Consider the following 18,247-nt stretch of genomic DNA (forward strand, 5'->3'; position numbering starts at 1 on the left):
ACCCTGGTTAATATGTGTCTGAATCTAGTCCATAAGGCCTGGAGGAGGGTTCAGAAATACTAGCTGCTGCCACAACATTGAGGCCACAGGGTTATTGGCAATCAAAACCCATCCCCAAAAAGAGAGTTCAGGAAGGAGCCAGTGCCATTTCTACAGCAGCCTGGCATCTTTTCCTCAGCCCCCTCCCAGTTCCTTAATGTATGTTGTTTTGATCTGAAACAGACCCTCCTACACCTTAATCCCAGTGGTGCCCCATTAAATTGTTGGGGCAACAAAGGAGGGGGGACCACTACACTGCCAAGAGCTCAATAAGATCAAATTGCTCTTAGCTCACCTTATGGAGGCAGTTAGTGAGGTGCAGGTACTTTGCACTTGTTTATCAGATGTGATAAAAACTGAGATATCAGCATAGGCCAACAGATGTGGGAAAGCATCCAGCTCCCCCAGCACAGACAAGCCAGTCAGACGGCTTCTAAGGAGGTGCAGGAATGGCTCCAACCTAAGAGTATACACCATCCAGGAAGAGGACACCTGATGAATGCCCCTGAAAACTACAAAGCAGCGGCTAACATCCCCATTAATCTTTAGGACATTACAAATGTTATGGTATGATAAAAAATATATGAAGAGAACACTGGCCCAATCCCAAAAGCTTCTATCATTTTAAAAACATGATGGTTAACGCTATCAAAATCTTTCTCCTGGTCCATTGAAACAAGCTCCATATATGGATTGCAAAATTTGTTAATCATAAAATCATGAATTTAAAAAAAAATAAAAAATGCAGTGGGTCAGAATACAATATGTTCGATCATGGTGTATTGCAGAGTCCAGAAAGTTCTTCAGCCTTTTGGCTAAGACCCTAGATAAAATCTTAAAATCAGAGCAGAGAAGGGAAATAGGTATCCGCTCTGTAAGTCACAGCGATCCCCTTTTGTGTGCAGCAGGGTGATCACAGCCCTGTGGCAACTGAGGGGCAGCTCTTTCTCCTGAGAACACTCCGGCACCACTAGCAAAAAGTCAGGACTGATAAGATGCCAAAAATGCTTGTAAAATTCAGATTCTTACTCCTGGGGGAATTCTGAAACAAAGAATTCAAAATTCTGCATATTTTGTTAAAATAACAAAATATCATCACACAAGTTTCAATTATTTTTGGTCATTTATTTCAAAATACCTGTCAGCAAGTATGTCTATAACAATACAGACAACAAAAAAGATTCAGAAAATGTATTTGCCAAATAGATTCCTTGGCATATTAATACAGAAGTCTGAGTAATAATTCATTTAAACTACAATACACAACCATATTTTGGCACCCCCCCAGAAGCAGTGCAAAGGGGTGTCAGTGGTAGTGGAGGAGCTGAGGAAGAGGGAAATAATTGCTGGGAAGGAGCCTGTGTGTGTACTTGGAGGGTTGCTGGGTATGGGTGGGAAAAGTATGGAAAAGGTTTTTTGTGGGGAGCAGGAAAGAACTGTTAGGGAGCTTCCCCCATGTAGATCCTGGCTGACTCCTAGGCTCTCCCATTCGGTCAGGCACAGGTGTCTCTCCACCTCCACTCAGACACCCACCCCCCATGCCCACGTGGCCCTGCACCCCTTACCCCTATCCCCATGTGTCTCTGTGCTCCCGCTCAGCCACCCCCTGTCCCTATATTGTCCTGCACCCCCTCCCCCATCCCTGTGTATCTTTGTGCCCTTCTCAGCCGCCCCTCTGCCCATGTGGACCTGCACCTCCTTCCCCTCAGTGGCCCTGCACCTCCACTCCCATTGAGCCCCTTCCCTAGTCTGTCCTCACCCACCAGCCCTTATGAGCCTCTGTCTGACTCCCCATTGCCCCTCTCTCCTGATCTGGTGCTATGAAGAAGGCAAGCTCTTTCTCTTCCCTAATTAGAAGCACCTGCTGCATTCTATTGCCCCCGCACTCTCTGGTGGGCAAAAGGCAGAACTACAGAAGCTTTTCAACAGAAGCTTTTTCTGCACAAAAAATTAAAAATATGCTTGGCTCATTAATTATGTGTGCATGCAGTGGCACAGAATTCCCCCAGGAGTATAAGATGACAGCCCCCAGATACCTTGGCCTTGCCTGTAAAGAGCTGCTGGACTTCTTCTGCAGTGACAACAGGGCATCCAGGTACCACTGTTCCTCACCAGTCATATGGGATAACCCCTAGTGCAGTGCCTTCCCTGCCAGCGTGTCACAAGCTTCAGGCGAATACAAAGTACTGTAAAAAGAAACAGCTGTTTTCCAGATCTCAGCAGGATCAGTCATCAGATGACCATGCATAAATGTTGATAAATGCAAAATAATGCACATTGAAAAACATAATCCCAACTATACATATAAAATGATGGGGTCTAAATTAGCTGTTATTGCTCAAGAAAGAGATCTTGGAGTCATTGTGGATAGTTCTCTGAAAATGTCCGCTCAGCATACAGCAGCAGTCAAAAAACTGAACAGAATGTTGGAAATCATTAGGAAAGGGATAGAAAATAAGACAAAAAATATCATATTGCCTCTATATAAATCCATGGTACACCCACATCTTGAATACTGCCTGCAGATGTGGTCGCCCCATTTCTAAGTGGAATTGGAAAGGATTCAGAAAAGAGCAAGAAAAAAATATTAGGGTTATGGAACAGCTTCTATGTGAGGAGTGATTAATAAGACTAGGACTTTTCCGCTTGGAAAAGAGAAGACTAAGGCAGGATATGATAGAGGTCTATAAAATCCTGACTGGTGTGGAGAAAGTGAATTAGGAAGTGTTATTTACTCCTCCTCATAACACAAGAACTAGGGGTCACCAAATGAAATTAATAGGCAGCAAGTTTAAAACAAACAAAAGGAAGTATTTCTTCACACAATGCGCAGTCAGCCTGTGGAACTCTTTGCCAGAGGATGTTGTGAAGGCCAAGACTATAACAGGGTTCAAAAAAGAGCTAGATAAGTTCATGGAGGATAGATCCACCAATGGTTATTAATCATGATGGATGGGGATGCAAAACCATGCTCTGAAGTGTCTCTAGCCTATGTTTGCCAGAAGCTGGGAATGGGTGACAGGGAATGGATCACTTGATGATTCCTGTTCTGTTCATTCCCTCTGAAGCACCTGGCATTGGCCACTGTCAGAAGACAGGATATTGGGCTAGATGGACTATTGGTCTGACCCAGTATGGCCATTCTTATATTCTTATCTGGCAGCCGTAGGCAAAAAAGCTGTCCTCTGTCTGTAGACTTTTTTCTCCAACTCAAAAAAGAACCTTGTGGGAGTGTTAATTTCATGCAGCTGAATAAAATGGGCCTGAATTAGGGCTCCTTGCACATTCTCTTCCAAGAAGCATCACAGTAGCTGGCACTTCTCATTTAAGGTTTGGTTAATCTGCACTGGGTTTCCCACATCAAAGCTGCCAGGAAGGCCCAAGTGATCTCAATTCAGAGCACTCATATCCTGACACAAGGATTGCATAGCAGCCTGGGTATACTGCTGGCAGAACAGTTGGATATGGACCTTTGTGATGTCTCAGGAACTCAAACAGGGGCTTGTGCTGCCGCCAGCACTCCCCAAACACAGCAAACATCTGGATGAAATTCAAGTCCTGTAATACTTTGGTATTAAAGTGCCAGTGGTAAGCATGGGCAGAAGACAGTGAGACACACTGACGGATACATAAGTGAGTGGAGACATAGAAGACCAAACAAACATATTCACACTGGCCTTCATGGTACAAAAGTGATCCAGTCTAGCTCCTGAGAACTGGTTGGGAGTAGCCTTCAGTCAAGAGTACTGCCCTGCAGTGGGATGAGACAACATCCGAACATCTACTAGTGCAGAAGTCTTCAGGAGACAATACAGTTCCCTGGCTGAATGAGGGTGTGTCTCCTCATGGTTCCTGTCTAAAACATAATATACAGTGCAACTGAAATCCCCTGATAGGACAATAATAGTATCAGGCTCACAGCCAAGCATAGCATGGGAAAGTGTCTGCAGAAAAAGTGTCCCATAGCATGGGAAAGTGTCTCACCCCAGATTAGCAGCATACACAGCACAAAAATTAAATACAGTAGTTTCAATACATGTTTCCACTTGGAGGCGCGACCCTGCACAATCTCCTTCACAAAGAGGATCTGTGTCCCTGCATCCTGGGAAAAGAGAACAGTTACTCCAGCAGAACACTAGAACCACGATTCAAGAAAGATTCCCCACCCCATTCCTTCAATCAGTTCCCCTGATTATCAAGGTCTGAATGTGTCTCTTGCATAATGACAACATCAGCCTGTGTTTGTCTGAAAAATTCAAAGAGTTGTGCCCTTTTATGGCCATCCTGGCATCCATTAATGCTTAGAGAGGCAAAGTTGAGCAGCACCATAGAGACTAAAAGGATAGTGCCACACAGCAGAGAAACCATAGAAAGTGGAGATAGTTTGAGCAAAGTGAAGCTGATACATCTTGAACAATCCCAGCACACTTCCTCACCTTGCTCAACAACTCTTTGAGATGGAAATGTTTCCTACAATCAACTGAGGTATGTCTCAAGACAAGGGCAACTGAGTGTACAAAGTGCTGTAAATTGGGGAAATACACCTCAATCTCAACTCCCTGCTTGCCTTTAGTGCTATCCCAAAACGTCACTGATCTCCTTCACCCTGTACCCACCCTTCCTATCAAACTGACCTGCTGGAACATCAGGAGTCAGAGAGACCATTCTCTTCATCTCCCTCAGACTCCACCAGCTCAGAAGAACATTGAGCTACCACTGTAACATTGAGCCACATTTTCATCATCCATGAAGGCGAGAGATTCCATGAGAGCAACTGGCAAATCTATTTTCCCAAGAAGGGTAGGCAGTGCAGCCCCAAACCTGGACTACAGAATGCGGGATCTGGGGCTTGAAGACTCACCAGGCACAATACATGCCTCATGTTTGGGTTCTTGAAGCCTAACAGAATCATCCTAACAACAAAAACTACCTTCCCACCACAGGAGAGATCAGACACTAGTGTCTCATTGTGAAAGAAAGTGTGTGGGGGGTGGCAACTGGAAAAAAAAACTACTTCAACAAAAGACTCCTGGACCCAGAGCCTCTCCTGTACCAAATGTTTCACAAACTGCTCCTGGGTCAGGAAAATCACTGCAGATTTACTCATTTGAGAGACAGATTTTATATTAGCACAGTCAATAACCTTACTTACACTCAGCAACACATCATCTGTGGTGCAGTAAACATCAGGCACACACCCCCATGATTGCAGGTCATATCACTAAACCCATCTAAAGTGGAAGCCAGGGAGAAACTCTCTCCTCCATGCCCTTCAAGGAAAAGTGGGTGAGGAACAAGCAACCTCCCTAAAAAAAGAAACACCAAGTAATACCAAAAACAAACAGACTATCAGAAACACAGCTAGTGCACACAGCACATACCAAACACAGCTTCACTCTCAGAAACTCCCACAATCCTGAGAGAGAGTGTGTAGTTGTAGGGATAATACTGTTTTCTTTATTAGAATAAAGTTCCTTGTTCAGTGTTAGAAGAAAATTTCTCTCTCTGTGATTCTTTCCCATTGTCATATGACGGGGGGTGGTGGTGCCCTGTTTCAGCTACTAACAGATGCCACCATGGTTCAGGGCTGCTGTTGATATCAACAGAAAAGTGTTGAAATGAGCAGAATGCAAACCCCACAGTTCTGAGTTCTGTTTCTAATTTGAACACATGGTGATGGAGTGGGCCCCAAGGCATGCTTAATTTTCTCTAAATTCATTATGCAATTTCAACTGGACATCGTATTCTTCTGCATGTCCTGTCCCAAACTATTATGCAATGTTACCGTCTGCTGTTAAACAGTTGCTACATTCTACCCCAGAGGTGGCTGTATTATACCGATGGTTGAATTATCAGTATATGGGCTATAAGCCAAATTTCTTGCTGGTGTCAACTGACCCAGCTCCATCAGAAATTGAAGGGAGATACATCAACAATATGAGATTAAGTGTTAGCCCTGATTCAGCCAGGTACCTAAGTATGTGTCTAACTTTAATTTTAAGCGTGTGCTTAGCCCCATTGATATCCGTGGAGCTATGCCAATATATACCAGGGAAGAATTTGGATAATATCCTATATAAGGATAATTCAAGCACCACTGATATGAAGCCAGCATAGGGTAGAATTTAATTAATGACACTGCTTATGTGCTTAAAGATAGGCATGTGAAATCTGGCCTTTTGTGTGCTTTTACTCTATACTATACAGATTTCATGGGGGAGACCAGCCTTTCTCAAATTGGGGGTCCTGACCAAAAAGGGAGTTGCAGAGGGGTTGCAAGCTTATTTTAGGGGTCATGGTATTGGCACCCTTACTTCTTTGCTGCCTTCTGAGCTGAGCAGCTGTAGAGTGGCGTCTGTTGGCCGGGCACCCAGCTCTGAAGACAGCACCCCACCAGCAGCAGTGCAGAAGTAAGGGTGGCAATACCATACCATGCCATCCTTACTTCTGCGCTGCTTCTGGAGGAAGCTCTGCCTTCATAGCTGGGCTCCTCTCCAGCAGCCACCACTCTCCAGCTGCCCAGCTCTGAAGGCAGCATCGCTGCCAGCAGCAGCACAGAAATAAGGGTAGTAGTCCTGCCACACACACCCCCCTCAAGAATCTTGTGACCCCTCCCCCCGCAACTTCTTTTTGGGTCAGGACCCCTACAATTACAACACTGTGAAATTTCAGATTTACCCGTTCGTTTATAAGCCAACCCCCCCAAAATGGTTAGGTAAAAATAGAAAAAACTGTATGACCCTTTCATAAGCCAACCCTATATTTCAGGGGTCGTCAAACTTTGGCTCCCGGCCCATCAGGGTAAGCCACCGGCGGGTCGGGGTGTTCTGTTTACTTGGAGCTTCTGCAGGCATGGAGCCCCTCAGCTCTCTGTGGCCACGGTTCACCATTCCCAGCCAATGGGAACTGCAGGAAGTGGCGCCACTTCCCACAGCTCCCATTGGCTGGGAATGGTGAACCGCGGCCTCAGAGAGCTGAGGGGCTCCATGCCTGCAGATGCTCCAGGTAAACAAAACAACAATGTATTTGATATTCAATTCAGTGATTACATAGAGTTTAAAATCATCAAAGTTTGGTGTAGACCCGTTTATAAGCCAACCCTCACTCTTTGATGTGTCACTTTTTTACCAAAAATATTTGGCTTATGAACGAGTATATATGGTAAATAGCTGAAATAATGAAATTTATTATTTTTAAAATCCTATGAACATGAAATTGTCCAAAATAGACCATGAATTTGGTAGGGCCCTATATATAGGTATAAAATCTCATCTCTAAACAATATAGTTATACTGTTGCCAGGGGAGGCTCTAGTCATTTCGCCGCCCCAAGCACGGCGGCACGCCGCGGGGGGTGCTCTGCCGGTCGCCGGTCCTGCGGCTCCGGTGGACCTCCCGCAGATGTGCCTGCGGAGGGTCCGCTGGTCCCGCAGCTCCGGTGACCTCCCGCAGGCGTGCCTGCGGATGCTCCACTGAAGCCGTGGGACCAGCGGACCCTCTGCAGGCACGCCTGTGGGAGGTCCACCAGAGCTGCCTGCCGCCCTCCCGGCGACCGGCAGAGCACCCCCCGTGGCATGCTGCCCCAAGCACGCGCTTGGCGTGCTGGGGCCTGGAGCCACCCCTGCCTGTTGCAAAAACTGTGTGTAGACCAGGCCAAAGGAATAAATATAGTATCTTTTATCCTCAGAGACTCAAACCTGAGGCACCTGGCACTTCTCAATAATTGCTTTGCAATGGAATAAAACTTCTGTGACCAGAAAATACTCAATTAGCCTTATGACTAGATATTCTGAATGAATAAACATGAATATGTGAGTAACTGAGCAAATAGAACAGACAGCATCTTTCTGCTTTAAAAAGAAACAAGCCAGATAATGAAAAAATAAAAATTATTTACCAAGTCAAACTACTTTTAAATCTTTAAATTCCCCACATACCTTCAAGGATTACAAAAACCTGTGGAAGGTCATTATAGTTATAAAAGAAAAGATTAAATAAGCACTTAAGCAGACATAAATAAATCAGACAGGTTAAAAGCTATTAAAATGAACTTGGGCTGAGGGGAACCCAGTCAAAGTGCAAAGGAATCCAACCGCACATCAGTTGAATGGACAATGGTATAGAGTCATGTTGAGTCAGAGGTTATTTTACCACAAGGAGTGCTTAAGTCAGATCAGTGCGCAAAAGAGATTTACTAAACTAAGATTGCTGTAGGAGACTCAGAGCATTTTCTCACTGCCAAGCAAGACATAAGGAAAAAAATCTATGTAGTGTCAATAAGTAAGATGAATGGGAACTGAGGGAGGGGTGGTACAATGGATCTTATCAGAGCAGCCTGCCAGGCTGAAAATTTTTGCCTCAACTAGTGCTCATCATTTTCTGGGGAAAAAACAAAACCAAAAACAAAGTACCAACCACCCATTAAAGTGGAAAAAAAGTGGAAATGGTATCATTCAAGCACGAGGATGATACGGTAAGCTTTGCTCAGCTTAAAGGTAGTGTGGAGAGAGTTGGTCCACAGAGGCAAGCACAAGAGAATCTGAAAGAGAAGTTGTTGCATTTAAAATGGGACAGTTCCGCACACTGACTGTTGTGTAATTTGGGAAATAAAGAAGAGAAAGGAAGATAATTTGAAACAGTCACATGAAGGAGGAAATCAATACAGCTGTTCTTGAAGTAACAAGGAAATATAAGTGTGAGCTGGGGCATAGAGAGCAGTGGCCACTAACCAGATGTGTTGCTGGTGTAACTGTTCCAGGTGCTGTCAGCCAGGCGGCTGGAAATGCATCTTTGGCTCTAGGCTCATAATTTGATTTCATCCATGGAGAGGAAGATAGGCAATAAATAAAATAATTAACAACAAAGGCCTTGATAAATTTCTGCATTATTCCTGTTTTACAGTGGTGCAACTCCATTGAGTTCAGCAACACTGACATAAAACCGGAGTGGCCAGTGGTGAATGAAATCCCAGTGTAGTTTTTTTCTTGATATCTCTATTTGAAAATTTTCTCAGTACTTTTATTTCCTATATTTTTTTCTGACTTTTGCCAGAAAAAAAACAAAGTTCATTAAAAAAAATTAGTACAAATGCTATACATTAGACAAATCCTATACATACTGAACAGTGAATGAGGAAGAGTATCTAACAGTCTGATCAATAAAGAGTAACTGCTGAAACAAGTGCTACAGAGGGCACCATTTCAGACTCAGCATTTTCCCACTCTTAGCACACAGGTGTATGCCAGGAACTCTATTTCCCTGTATTTCAGATGCCATGGGGTGCTAAATTTGGGTAAATGGTGACTTTTAATGACAACCAATGCATCTTACTTAATTCAACAGCCCCAGTCAAGTATGTGTCATAGCCTAAATTAAGGATGCATCTGTTATCATGGATACATTCTGTTCTCCCTAATTTTCAGAAGCAACTGTGACAACATGTTTACAGGAAATATTACAACATCTTCCTGCACCAAGAGAACCCAAAACAACCTATTTATCTGTAAAAAGAACAGGAATACTTGTGGCACCTTAGAGACTAACAGATACAGACTAACATGGCTGCAACCCTGAAACCTATTTATCTGTGTTGACTGGACTCTTGTTTAAAGAGAGAGTCATACTAAAGGCATTGTCTGTTTTCTCAGAAAATAGGACTCAGAATTGAACCCAAACCATGCACAAACCCTGGCTCCGAAAGAATCCTACTCCACAAGCCACCTTGCCCCATCCTATGAAAGAAAAATAGCAGCCCCAATATTCCAGCAGGAGTCATTTCAGATGCTCTGATTAAATAAATTCAGATTCAGGGAAGAAGTGCTTTGGCATCATGGTTTCTTTTTCTGTGTAAATGGCACTATTTGATGCAGATTACAAATGGCTTCCTTTCCTTCAGTAAACAAAAATTGGAATAATAGTCCAAATTCTACAAGGAAACTAACGCAAACACAGGCAATGAAGACTTTGTCCTGACTCAGTTGACGATTTCACCATTCTGTCCCCCAGCTAATTAGGATCTGCAAGCTTTTAATTTTACTAGTAAGGGATTAAAAATAAAAGTCAAGAAAACCAATGTGTTTGAATGTCAAGCATTGCACACAATCACAACCTTCATGTATTCTTAACATTGCAGGTCCTTCAATAAAAGGAAGAAGATCTTTTATTATAGGTGGGTTAGTACAAGGAGGATTTCCCTGCAAGGGCTTTGATTGGAAGTCTGATTTTAAAAGAAATGGTAAAGCTGACCACACGGTTGTAAATCCACAGCCTGGAAGGAGGAAAGCAAAAACACAGCGAGCGACTGAAGTGTCTGTAGCTGCAATGTTTGTGGGTTAGATGAGAAACAAGCGCGGAGTGGAGAGGGGGGCGGGTGGAGGCAGAGGGTGGCTGGTGTGATTTGTTTGGTGATCAGAGCCAATAGAAAGCTTAGTCTTTGATGATATCCCCACGCAGTGCCTGAGAAGAGTCAGTGCTGAGTCTCCAGTGTTCCTTTCACATCTGCACCAAAGCGAGCTTGAGACCCTGCAAAGCAAGGCATGCGCTCCTCATTCGCAGCTCTTTTAAATTGAGCTCTTATGGGCATTTGCAGCAGCCTGGTTGAGTCAGAGCTGAGAGGAGCAGCAGCAGCGGGAGACTACACTTAATCACTCCATTGGATATATAATAACCTCCAGGACGCAGAGAACTGAAGAAAACCCCTCAGCTGGTTGCAGGTATGGAGATAATCATAGCTTATCTGAAGCAGAAGAATTTGATGTTAGTTACTACACATTTATTAGATATTATTTATTTTGCAGGAATTAATTCCCCCCCTTAAAGTTCTGTCATCTTCTACTGTTTAGAAAGGAGAAAAAAAATACATCTCACCTCTCATTCATCCTGAAGATTTTGAGGAAACAATACTTATTCCTGTATTAAATTTGCACAGTGCAAGAAGAATCACAATAGTCAGTAGAAAGAACAGATTGTAGCTTCCCCCCCATTTTAAAGTGATTCTGTGTGTGCAATAGTGTTATCCTTGTGAAAACTTAACTGCCCAGCTTTAGCATGTTCAATTTGAAATGATCTACAGTACAAAGCAAGTAGCAATGTTACCATTTTAAAGTCATAGCTTAATATTTTCTAAATATTGTATATTGTGCTCATATGTCCTTCATGTGGCAAATTCCCATGAGGCATGCAACTAAATTAATAGGAGCAAGCTATCAGGTGTCTGTAGATCTAGGTTTTATTTTGAACAGCATTCTAAGATAAGCTAACTGCATGGCTTAAAAAAAATCCTTTGGGTATAAGTCTCAGTTAGAGATTTTTTTCATGAGACTTGTGCCCCTTTGTACCTTACTTTCTTTGCTTTAGGTTAATTATGGTTTGTGATTATGAAACCCCATGAGGGATCAGCTCCAAGAACAAATACTATTATTTTTTTAATAGTCATGAGTTAGAAATATATATGCAGTGTTTTCCCCCTGCAAATGAGGATTATACTAATACAAACCCATGTATGTCTGTCTCACAGTGAGATCCTGCTTGATTGTCTGATAAAGCAATGGAAATATTTGCATTTACATAGGTCTGACAAAACTGGAGTCTCAGGTCTTAGAAAAAAATTGCAATGGCATTTGGCTGAGCAACTCCTATTTTTAGTACAGGTTTGTAAAAGTGGTTATATAACTCTTTATTTCTGGTGGATTTTAGAGGACAAAATTAACAGCTCATAACAAGTTAAACCTTCTGTTTTCAAGAACTCCTCCCCCCCCCCCCCCCCCAAAAAGCTGAAGTTAAAGTCCTGTTGAACACAGTTGGATGAATTTCAGTTTTAACAGTTTAACTGTACAAATAACAGTGGAAAGAGTAGTTTCGATAATGAAAACTTAGATTAGGAATCTAAACAATCCTGTTGAATAACGAGCAACAGGTGCAAGAACAAGCAGAATTCACTCACTGAGCCCTAATGAGCACTCTGCATATCAAACCACTTCAAGGCTACTGCATTCAAAGCCACTATGAAATCAACATCACTTCAGGCTCATTTACTTACCACCAATGCATATACGGAATATGTACTGTGTTTCTGCAAGGGATTTATTTTCTTCCTAATGTCTAAAGCCAAGTAGCAAGTACTGTCCAAAATATTTGCTAAAGCTGTTTGTTGCGGTGGTTGTTTATTATTATATTTTTATTGTTAACCTTGAAGTATATTTCTTAGAACTCCTTCCTTTTTAAACATTACAATTACAGAGGGGGGGAAATAATTTTTTGTAGCAAAAAATAAGTTAGATTACACTATTCATTTCTTAATTTAACAGACACAAGGTTTAGTGGTCAGCATACCAGGCCGGGATTCAGGATATCTGGGTTCTATTCCAGTTTGTGCCACAGACCTTGGGAAAGGGGCTTAACATCTCCATACCTCAGTTTCCCCATGGGAATAATGCTCCTCTTCTACTTCTTCCATCCCAAGGAAGGGAATGAAAGATCCTAAATGCAGCAGCACCAGTGTGATTTCGCAGCCCATGAAGAGAGGGTGACTGAGGATGCTGAATGTTCTCAGAATGTCCAAACCCAATATGCTATGATTGGTCAATATATGTTAGAATAGAGAGGGGCTTTGGTGTAAAGACATGGACAGTCTATCTGTGACTATGTAGATCTGCTGGCGATCCCCCATATGTTGAGTTTTGGGGAGGAATGGGGTGGATTCTACTCTCCCCAACCCTCATAGATTTCCACAGTAACCTCTTACACAATGCCCAGTCACTTGGGCTTTGCACAGGGAAGAGGATTTATCTGTTAATAACAGTTAAGCACTTTGATATCTTCAGATGGAAGGTGCTATAGAAGTATGAAGTATTACGGGGAGGAGTCAATTCTGATCACAGTGAAGATAGAAAAGATGCACAAAGTGAAAATCTATTAACCTGCAATGTAGGATGGAGTCCCCTGTATTCCAGACAGATACAATCAGTCACTTCAGGTGCCCTTAGTCACTCCTCCATCCCTCTTTAAGATCTACTTAATTTGCAATGTTTATTACTTTTGAAGGGATTTAAACTATTTTTTACTTCCACTGCATCAGATGGAAAAGATTTGAATGAAAAAAATCTATCTGAGATGTTCACTGAGCATCCAGGGCAATATTGACTAATGGTGACCAAAGCTAAATCTAGATGCCAGGGATAGAATTTATGAAGGTGTAAACCCACTAGACCCAAATAAACTCCGTTTGGGGTAAACAAAACCACAGCAGAAGAAAATTATTTACAAACACCTGGTGGATTCCTGTGGTGCTATAGTTTAAGGATTCTGCAGGAAACTCAAAACTGAATCCTGTGGGTCTATGGCTGAATTTGGGGAGTGACACCCCTTTGTGGATCAGGAACCCCCCTATTCTCCTCCAAAACAGCACAACAGGATTATACATCATGGTGCCATTTGCTTCCTTATTACAGCTGCACATTTGGGGGAGTCAATGTAGGTCAGACTAGCCTGGAGCCCTAGCAACTTGCTGCAGACTCTGGGCTCCCTTCCCAGAGAGCATGGCTACCCCCTGGATCTTGCTCCACTGCCCACACAGCCTCTTCTTATGGAAGAGTTTTTGCCAGGTTAGCAGAACAGGAGCCTGCAGCTGTCTCAGCTGCCTTCTTCACATTTCCTGTCCCACATCTGCACACGTCTCTTCCCCACTGCTAAAAGGGGAGAATTTGACATGTATTACTCTGTTATAAGACTTTAGATGTATTGTCTGGCAGCAAGTAAATCTGCTAGATGACGAGCAATACAATAAGAATTTATTTGAACAGTGATGTCCTGTTTGTTTTGGGAGTGTGAAAGACTGATTAAGTGATTGTTTGTTTGATGCTCGTCATCTTTAGTCCACAGCCAATGGTAGAGGGTTCACTGCTTTTAAATTGTATTGCTGCCCTGTCCTTCATGCAAGATCCTGCTGTTGAAAAGTGTGTGTGTGTGTAAAATCTAACCCAACAAATATTGTCCAAAACCCCAAAATTCTAATTTGGAAATGTTGGAAAAATTTGACAAGACTGAAAATTCTATTCAGAAATGTGCCATGGTGCCTATTGGAAGTTTAGTTTGGTTGCCTCATACCCCATTCTATCCTATAGTCCAAGATCTCTGGCTAGACTATGTCACCCATGATGCAGCATGGCCACCCTTCTTTATGAACTGCTGCAGTGCATTCTGGGGGTTCCTGGCGGTAGCACATCATGGGAGATATAGTCTGGTTGCAGAGCATGGACCCTAGTGGAGAGTTGGGGTCATGAGGTCCTCCGAAAAACGACTCCCAGAAGGCACTGTCGTGGCATTTCAGATTTGAACATTTTCAATTTTCAGCCATAAACCCAAAACATTTTGGTTTTGAGGTATGAGGTCTTTTTTTTTAAATGAAAACTAGATCTTTTCACCAAAAATTGGCCAGCCCTATGATTAGAGGACCAAAACCATTTTAATCCAGCAGCAGAGGACAACTGTTGTGCTGCAAAACAGTGGGTATAATGTCTCCTTCAAAATATCTGTATTATACATGCTGTGCATATACCCTCTGCTATACCCCAGGTTTAAGTTGTACATGTAAAGCTGAGATGTCAATGCTGAACCTCATAGCTGACCTAAGAATGCCAGAATGACTGTACTGACTATTCCTAGTCATTATAATTCAGTAATTGCAAAATCATAGATGTTCAAGATGGCAGCTCTATAACTAGAGATCATCTACTCCATTCCCATTGTTCTCAGAATTGCTGCAGCCTGCTTCAGAGGAGAGAAACCCACTGTGGTCTCTTATAGGAACGATTTCTTTTTCCATTCTTGTAGTGTTAGTCTGCTTTGCTACTTGTGTATGAAAACATAACACAGTCTACATTTAAATGTCATAAATGGTGTAGTTACATCAGTTACCCTTGCAAGACTATTCCACAGGCTATTTCCATAGAAAGCCTACTGTTTGTTCTTCCCTGGTTTGACACCCTACCCCCCCTTTTTTTTTAACATTGGTCTTTATAAGAGTGAGACAGTGACAAATGGCAAGTTATTGCTAAGGTACTGGAAGATTTAGCAAAGTCTGCTTTCCCTGGATACTGCATCACCATTGTCATACTAATTTTAATATGCATGTCATCTTCAAAGGAATGGAAATAATAAACTCCTCTGCCATTTCAGATTATTTTAATATCCATATATAGGAAACATTTATTTGAAGAAATTCATCCAGTTATAAGGAAAACCAGAGGGAATTAAGATTCTGATCTATCCAAGTACAGTAACCCTCCTAAAGATCAGTTATCTCTGGTTATATCAGACTTAGAAAGCTTTTTTTGAAGACCGAAATTAGGATAATTGAAATACCCTAAGAAAAGCAAATATGGTATTCACCCCCAACATTTCATTTTTTTAAAACCGCTTTCTCTGTGCTTTGGCTATCACACACTAAATACAACGTTCATGCTATGGATTTATCAGCAGTGCAACATTAAAGCTCTCTTCTCTTTATAATTTATTTAAACAGTGAGGTGAAAGAGAACACCTGAGAGCTCATGCAAAATGCTTAGTTGACTTTGTCTTGTACAAACATTGTTGACATGAAAAATATTATTCAACCCAGTGCTAGAACTGTGATTCTGAAGTCTGAGGGAACTTAATCTTATAATCCATGAAAACTAGCTGCCTTTCTTTGTTTGTATGGAGTTCTATCATGGATTCCAACTCCAAGTTATCCACTCTGCTACCTTGCTATAATAATAGCACTTAAGGATAGTAAAGCAATGTCTGATATTTTGCTTTAGCACTAATGAAAGATAAACAGAAGTGTTGTCAGTGTACTATAGAAATAATCCTGACAAGAAACAGTTTTCCATGGTACAAACGTAAGGCCAGATCTTACTTCTAATGAAGCCAAAACCTGTTGGATTGAAATGAAGCAGAATCTGCTGCCCATAAACAGGACACTGGCCAGTCTCCATGTGGATGAAAGCTGGAAACTAACCATGTTAAGATTTTGGTGAGCAGGTCAGAGAGGGGTTGTGTCAGAGGAGGCAAAAACTCATACAAAATACATACCTACCCAACTTTCTGCTGACCGATGCCTTTAGTTCAGAGATGTGCTTCTTATATGACATACCTCCTTTGTGCCAGTTTCTGATCTATTAATGTACTGGGCACCAGCAGCTGGTCATCAGGTCGGAATGCTGGTCCTCGGAACAAGGAAGTGTGTTAAGTGAAAATATAATATACGTTCAAACACATGCATTATTGGATAGATCCATTAATCAGCCACATGGTTTTTATTGAGAAGTTATCATTCAGATTTGGACTAAATGTATCCCTGGTGAAAGCCTTTTGCAGTTAGTGGGCTTACACTGGGGAGAGAATTGACACTTTGGGCCTGATGGTTCACTACTGATGACCATGGAAATTTTGGCATAGACTTTAATGGGAGCAAGTTTGGACCATTTATTCTTCAAATAACGACACTTAATAAATTTGAGACAAAGTTATAGAAACTTTATAAATAACATATGTAGACTCAGAAGGAGAAATGTGCTCTCTCCCACACATTTCCATCTGTCACTCTAAATTGATCCCACAGTGAAGTCATAATGCAGAATTTATGACATCACAAGCCTATCTGTAACCAAAGACTTTAGATGTCACATACATAGATTATGAAAGAAAACTCATTTTAGTTTAAAAATAGGCGGGAGACCAGTGAAAATGCTGGCAATGTGCAGTGTCTTTTGTCTAAACCTTCTCTATTCTGAAATGACTCCCTCTTCTTGCCAGATCACTTAGACAGTTGAGCAAATGCAACCCTTCATCAGAGATTGAAAAGTCAAAGGCAGAAGAATAGCTTCAGATCACGGACACTATAGTCCAAATTCACCTAACTGTCTTAAATGAAATACTAGGTATGAATTTAGGCCATTGTTTAAAATTCTAAGATAAATTCCACCTTTGTCTATCAGAAATTCATTCTCAATTATGAGAGATTTTAAATACGAATTGGACCATAATAAATCTTTCTTGGCTTCCTTCATTTAAAAATATCCTCTTCTCCACATGTTTCTTCTTTATAGGGCAACACTGAGCAAAAAGCTTTACCACAGGCTGCTATATATGATTCGATATGGAATTTTGACAAAGTGCCAATTATCCTTTAATCCAGGTATAGTGCTTCAAGCTAGAAAATGTTGACAATTTCAGTGTTTCTATAGTTGCCTTTAAAAGTATTGTACATATTAACACAGTCTGGAATACTTATCAAGAATGACCACTCTGCCCTTTGTAAAAAGTGTCTTGGGTTTTTTCAGTTTAAAATGTAATATTGTCTAAAAATTTAGTTTATTTTGGAAAAACAGTGTATTGTGCCATTCCAAGTCAAGCCACATTCTGTGCTCACGGTTTTGTTTCAGACAAATATGATATTACAGGCAGAATGTTACAGTTTGCCAGAGCGCTGCACTGTGTTTACTATAAGAGGATTAAAGAAAATTTGAAAGTCAGGGCTAGCTCAGTAGGAAATTGATATATGTACATTATACTTGCAGGGACACTCTCTGCCCAGCTGTATTAGGAAATTAATTATTTTACTTATTTAGCAGTTCGGACTTTATCCTCTTAACAGATATGCTATCCATTTAAAACTATGCCAGACTTTAAAAGGTTTAACAATATAAACGTGATTTGCAGCATCTGAAGTATTATCCTGGCATAGCTCTCTTGTGCGTCTTAGAATTAGCACTCTCATATAGTAGACTAACAATGCTAGAAAACTCCAGCTTATGGATCTTGTTGCTCTCTATAGACTGTGGTTTAATTCCTGGCAGTGCTGCTTGGGTCAAAGATTGTAGCCACAGTCATAAACAACAATTTTCAGAATCTGAGTAAGCTAGACTAGGGTGTAGGTCCTTGGAAAAGATTTCCTGGAGGAAGCAGGAACAGCAATCTATCTCCATATCCATATCCACAGAGTATTGGCAGGCTGTTCTGTTGGGAAGCAATGGCTGTCCAGCCTTGTAGTTATTAATGATTGTTTTTGTACAATGGCCAATATGTGAAAGAGAGAGTGAATTCTAAAGGGAAGATAAGGCCATAGGACTTCTTTTCTATTCTCAAATGCACGGTGTTAAGTCATCAGATGTTTGCACGTATAAATGGGCATAACTTTGAGACTCAGTAAAATGTGATTAGGTAAAATT

At 41.6% G+C, this 18,247-nt stretch overlaps 1 protein-coding gene across 6 annotated transcripts in view; it reads left to right on the forward strand.

Moving 5' to 3' along the window:
• Nucleotides 1-10,495: 10,495 nt before the first annotated feature.
• The window catches only part of GREM2 (gremlin 2, DAN family BMP antagonist), a 48,349-nt gene continuing 40,597 nt past the window's right edge, over nucleotides 10,496-18,247 (forward strand). For 3 of the 6 annotated variants that reach the window (XM_039533007.1, XM_039533015.1, XM_039533012.1), the window contains exon 1: nucleotides 10,497-10,750. Coding sequence is in view for 1 of the 6 variants with exons in the window: in XM_039533011.1 (XP_039388945.1) it covers nucleotides 10,753-10,793 (41 nt within the window). In the remaining 5 variants the exon portion in view is untranslated. Of the gene's footprint in view, nucleotides 10,794-17,125; nucleotides 17,215-18,247 lie in introns of all 6 variants that reach the window. The other 3 variants (XM_039533008.1, XM_039533011.1, XM_039533014.1) reach the window with 3 other exon arrangements.

The sequence above is a fragment of the Mauremys reevesii genome, linkage group 3 (assembly GCF_016161935.1).
Source record: "Mauremys reevesii isolate NIE-2019 linkage group 3, ASM1616193v1, whole genome shotgun sequence".
In the NCBI taxonomy this organism is placed as follows: Eukaryota; Metazoa; Chordata; order Testudines; family Geoemydidae; genus Mauremys; species Mauremys reevesii.